Below are 6,000 nucleotides of genomic sequence, written 5' to 3' on the forward strand. Positions count from 1 at the left end.
GGAACATCATGATAATAATTGAAGTGCCATGAAATCAGGTCAACAGAGTAGTGACCCAAGCACCGTAAAGTCGGAACGCTGTAAACTGAGACCACCCTAACCCGGGGACTGCCTGTATTGAGTAAGATCGGTTTATTTGTGGTTTAGTGACATTATTAAAAAGACTACTCAAGTGTGAATGTGCCTTTCATGAATTTTAATTCTTCTTGGCTTTTGCTGTGTACATGTAGAGTTCATTTATATTACAATGCTTCACTGCATTGACGGTCTTCAGTGTGATTTTGTGTTTCTCATGTTTTCTTTCATTATTAGAATATTTTTATGAGTGATTGGTGACAGAAAGATGTTAGTCTGGTAAGTTGCCTAAATTTGTCATGACAATTTATATTTGTGATAATTAAAAGCCTTCCTTTTCCTTATATTTTACAGTAAAATTGTTGACAAGATTGATGTGGATGATGATAATCTCATCTCTGAAAAAGAACTACAGAATTGGATTGAATTTACCCAGAAACGCTACATAACTGATGATGTGAGAAGACAGTGGAATTCCAATAACCCAGAGAATAAAGAGAAACTAGATTGGCATGATTATAAATCAATGGTGTATGGATTTATGGAACGTAAGTGGCTGCATGCGTTTTGCTGTGAACTAAGTAGGTTATTTGATAAAAGCAGATATGTCCATACATCCAGTTTTTGTACTAATTGTGTTTGTTTCAAAGTTTCATATATACTGTACTGTATTGAAGCAGATGCACGATAATTAAATAGCACTCTTTTCAGTATTTCTCCTGGAATATGAAGATATATGAATGTTCGTTGCAAGTTTTCTTCATTGTGTGCATATATAGTATTAGAATCATCAAAAAGAAAATAAAATATCACTGAGAACCAAGCAAGGAAACTGTTATATTTGACTGTTATGCTAAAGTGGTTGTCAGTATGATGATAGGAATGTGATAAATAGTTTCAGAAGTGTAGTAATTTCAATACCAGCTTATGTCTATGTGATGCTAAATAATAGTGCCAGAAAACAGGAAAAATGTATAGTGGCTCACAAGAAAGAGAAAGAAGAAATGCTGGTAATGTTTAATGAGAATTGTAGACATAAGTAGGGCTGGGTCAAAATAAGAAATTCGATTGGTTGTTTTAGGCAATTTCAAATAGATAAGTTTGAATCATTGGGAATAATGTATATTAGTCTCTGTATATACTACATTACAAAGAAAAAACAGATTACTCTTTATAAAACTAATGAATGAAAAGTCAGTTATAGGTACTGAAACCTGACTAATACTATGAGATTTGTAATTTCCCTTACTTAATTACAGTATATTCAGACCTACAAAACACAAAGTAAGTAAGAGAAGGTGAAATAACAAGATATATATATATATATATATATATATATATATATATATATATATATATATATATATATATATATATATATATATATATATATATATATATATATGTATGTATACTGTAAGTTATTTGCACTGTGCTTAGATCACAGTTGATTAAGGAATGTGTATGTCATGCAGGCATTAAACAGTAATGATTAAATCCCTGAAGACACTCAAACTGAACTTTGGCTCAGTGAATGCAGAAATGCAGTCAGTGTTTAACAACAGCAACAAAGAAAAGAACTCATAGTGACTTCGTTACTGTATGAGAGAGAATATACAGCAAGTAGATTAGAGGAAGTAGTTACATTAGAGGATGACAGTTTGAAGCTTTAAGATTTCTTAACCCTCACAATCCAGTGTGCAAGGTAATGAATACACCTAAACAGGATACAGTGAATTAAAGCATAACATTTTAAAAGATCCATGGAAAAGATGCATATTCGTGATGTTGATGTTTGTATAATACGATATTATGTGAATATAGAGTAATGTAGGCTAGGCTACCTTATAGGTATATGATATACCCATAGTGTAAGCTAATCTAATTCTTGTTTGTTATTCAATTTCTCTTTGTATTGAATTATCATAAGTCACTGCATGATCCTCCAGAATTAGCTGATATTAATAATTACAGTTACTGTACTGTGTATGTATAGATTATTCTTTATAATGTAGGCTAAGCTACATTCGAGATATGTTTTTTCCAAGAAATGATGGGTGTTTTGGAACCTGACCCCATCGTAAGTAGGGTAGTACCTGTATAAGCATTTTTTAGTTTGTTTTGTGTGTTTGAACTATCAAAATAGGCAGTTCTAAGTGTTTTTTGAAGGGTTCTAAGTATTCGCGGATTTTAGCTGTTCGCGGGATGGGGGAGGTGATACGCATCCCTCGTGAATACGGTGGGTTTACTGTACAGTACTATTATTTGAAAATTAGTACGCACCATATATCATTATTTTATCATAAAATTTACCCTCTAAAAATGCTTATACTATCATCCTGAAACACTTCTATATCATTTTAATATAATTTCAATAGTTACTTTAATATAATTGTAATATTTCGATTGTATCAAATCTGAGCATCTATCTTCACTTAAATGAGGTCTGGGTCCATCCTGAATGGAGGCGAGAAAAACAGTTTCTCTCTCTCTCTCTTTGAGTTACGTATTATTTAATCTTAGAGTATTATGATTATTATTATTATTATTATTATTATTATTATTATTATTATTATCTAATAATATTTGAAAATTAGTAAATTTTTTATCATAAAAAAATGTATTTGGTCATAAAAATAACATCAAAATACACTAATTAGTGAATATTTCCCAATGAACAAGTCCGCAAATTGCCGAATTTTCTGCGAATAATTTATAGACACGTTCCACAGAAAATCCCGCTAATCATGAGAATGCGAATATGGGGGTGTAATGTACAGTAGTAATTTTCAAATATTAATATGAAGTTTAATAAGATTAAATAATAGCATTAAATAATAAAACAATAACTCACTCTCTCTCTCTCTCTCTCTCTCTCTCTCTCTCTCTCTCTCTGAGAAGAGGGAATTTTTATGCATATGTAATATGTTTATTTGTTTTGTATGATATAGTTCAGTCCCTGATCTTTTTCTGTATCCAACTTAGGGGTAGGGATGAAGGCATAACTGTCATCATAAAAAAAAGGGTTAGCACCAGGCCGAAGAGTCTCTCTCTCTCTCTCTCTCTCTCTCTCTCTCTCTCTCTCTCTCTCTCTCTCTCTCTCTCTCTCTCTCTCTCTCTCTCTCACTGAGATAGACTTTTTATGCATATGTAACATATATGTTTATTTGTTTTCTGTACTGTAGTTTTATAGATAAACGTGACATTACTTTGTTATTAATTTTTTCATATTTTCCATGCTATAATTACAACGTTTATGCATTTCTATAGTAAATTATGTAAAATTTTAAAAGGAAACTTATCAATTCCCAGTCTTCTCCGAAGCTTGGAGTGAGGAGGGGACGTAATCTAACTGTCAATTTATCTTGACACATTGACTGCAAGGGTAGAAAATGTTGTCCACTTGGTGGTCGAATAGCATGTTGCTTGCGTGGTGGTCAAATAAAATAGCTATGGATACTGAAAATCTATCTCTCTCTCTCTCTCTCTCTCTCTCTCTCTCTCTCTCTCTCTCTCTCTCTCTCTCTCTCTCTCTCTCTCTCTCTCTCTCTCTCTCTCTCTCTCCAAAGGATACTCAGAATGTGAGATGGATAGATAGAGAGATAGATAGATGGAAAGGGAGAGTGGTTGATAGAAAGATATACTCTCTCTCTCTCTCTCTCTCTCTCTCTCTCTCTCTCTCTCTCTCTCTCTCTCTCTCTCTCTCTCTGTTATTGGCTGGAAGGGTTAGAAGTATGTACATATATATTTTTAAGGGTAAAATGTTTAAGATGACTTTGAAATGGTATTAATAATATCATTTCTAAGATTAATACAGTAATAGGGTAATAGTGTAAGGTATATTTGATGTAGGATGCAAGTTTAAGGTATACATTTGGTATTTGGACTTTCAAGTTAGGCAGTTATAAGCATTTTTAGAGGGGGTTGTTAACTATTCATGAATTTTAACTTCTGACGGGGGGTGGTACGATCCCTGCAAATAAGGGGGCGTTTACTGTACTAGAAATGTTTTTCAACCCTGTAATGGTGATTGCGTGCAATTACACTTTATTTAATCAATCATCTCGGCATTTCTAGGCACATGAATGTGAGAAAAACAGAGTGAATCTCTCACTTAAAAGAAAAATTGACAAATTTAACAATGTAAAATACTGTAAGCACATTAAATTATGTTATATTGTACATTTTAGTAAGAAATTTTCACAAGACAAATAACTAAATAATTTCTTTTCAAAAGCAAACACAAAAAAGATCATATTGACAACAGAGCACTATTTCTTCACTGAGCAGACAACTGACATCAAATGACTGACTGCAGCATGCAAACAGCAGGGCATGCTGGGTCACTGACCCTGGAAACAAAGGACTCACGCTCACACTTTCAAACAGGAAATCTTCAGTCGTGTGTTCACCTTCCACCCTCACAAGAACAAAGAGGAAAGCATCATCATGTGTGAGTGTGTGCGTGTGCGTTCATTCATAGTCCACCCACATAGGCATACCCAGGAGAGCGTTGGTCATGTCCATGTGTTTATTCATTCACTCTCTGTCCACCCTCACAGGTGCACCCAGGAAAGTGTTGGTTGCGTGTGTGTTCTTTCATTCACCCATTGTCCACTTCACAAGTTCAAACAGGAAAGCTTTTAACGTGTGTGTGTGTGTGTGTGTGTGTTCGTTTGTTCAGTGTCCAATGCCCCTAGTGTACTTAGTGGATTATCCACTCTTGGACATGTTTTCGTTGTGTTCTATGGTGGCTGCTCAACAATAATGTTGCAGCTTCTGATTTTTCTGTAGATAATGGTTCCCGAGGTCTTTGGTTGCATATTGCTGGACATTTTTCCTTTTTATAGTCGTCATGCTTCACAATATAAGAAGTATTGAGTTGAAGTGGCTTTTTAGAATCAACCGAATGGTCAGTCCTTCCAGTCATTCACTTCAGAATGTTAGGGTCATGGTCTTTCTTTGCATTTCCTAAAACAATAAAACCTTCAGTTTAAACATTAAAGGCATGTTTTAAATCATGTAGAAAGTGTAGTCCATTGCCTTTTTTTTTTTTTTTTTTTTTTTTTACTGCTGACTTTAAGAGGTCTGCTGATTTAGTTCAAACAGTTTGCTAATTTATGCTTATTCACTTCAAATGAATAAAACAATATGTGCTTGGGACAATGTAGGAATGTGTTTTAATTATTTGGTACTGTACACCCATACCTTTGTAATGTTACCTTCATTTTGGGATTCTAGGTTAGTATTCTAAAACAATTAATTCTTTATAAATGAATGCTCAGTGTCATGAATAACAGATTATTTATTTTTTTTTTAATTCAGATATGGATCCCACTGAGCTTGACGATGAGGAGGAAGGAATGACCTATGCAGAAATGTTGAAGAGAGATCAGAGACGATGGGGGGTGGCAGATGAAGATGATGACGGTGCTCTTACTTTTGAGGAATTCACCAATTTCTTGCATCCAGAAGAAGCTGAACATATGAGGGCTATAGTTGTTACTGAAACTATTGAGGATATTGACAAGGATAAAGATGGAAAGATTTCTTTAGATGAATATATTGGTATGTATGTTATGTTTCAAATTATTGGTATTAATATTATCACAAGCAAATTCATTTTTAGAGAGATTTTAAACATTTTGTGTAGCTGTAAAGGATTATTCTGTCGCCTGGTGTGATAAACTAATTTCTTATTGAACATGAGAAACCCCAAAATTAGTTTATGCATGTAATCTCAGGTTAGTCCATGTTTGATTTTGTATTTTTTTTAATGTGTTAAAAGAATTAGGCTATAAAAATGGAAGCAATACAGTATTTAAACAGACTGGAGAAAATAATTGAATACAGCCATTTCTTCCCTTGAATTGCACTATGAGATCTGAAATGGTTGCAGAAAGGGGGCAAAATATGGAGGTGGGG

The 6,000-nt window shown here is 33.7% G+C and overlaps 1 protein-coding gene across 5 annotated transcripts in view; it reads left to right on the forward strand.

Annotated features, from left to right (window-relative positions):
- The window catches only part of scf (Calumenin scf), a 145,844-nt gene that overhangs the window by 113,687 nt on the left and 26,157 nt on the right, over nucleotides 1-6,000 (forward strand). For all 5 annotated transcript variants that reach the window (XM_067096078.1, XM_067096079.1, XM_067096077.1 and 2 more), the window contains exons 4-5: nucleotides 430-623; nucleotides 5,401-5,643. In XM_067096078.1, coding sequence (XP_066952179.1) covers nucleotides 430-623; nucleotides 5,401-5,643 — 437 coding nt within the window. The remainder of the gene's footprint in view (nucleotides 1-429; nucleotides 624-5,400; nucleotides 5,644-6,000) is intronic.

The sequence above is a fragment of the Macrobrachium rosenbergii genome, chromosome 52, assembly GCF_040412425.1.
Source record: "Macrobrachium rosenbergii isolate ZJJX-2024 chromosome 52, ASM4041242v1, whole genome shotgun sequence".
In the NCBI taxonomy this organism is placed as follows: domain Eukaryota; kingdom Metazoa; phylum Arthropoda; class Malacostraca; order Decapoda; family Palaemonidae; genus Macrobrachium; species Macrobrachium rosenbergii.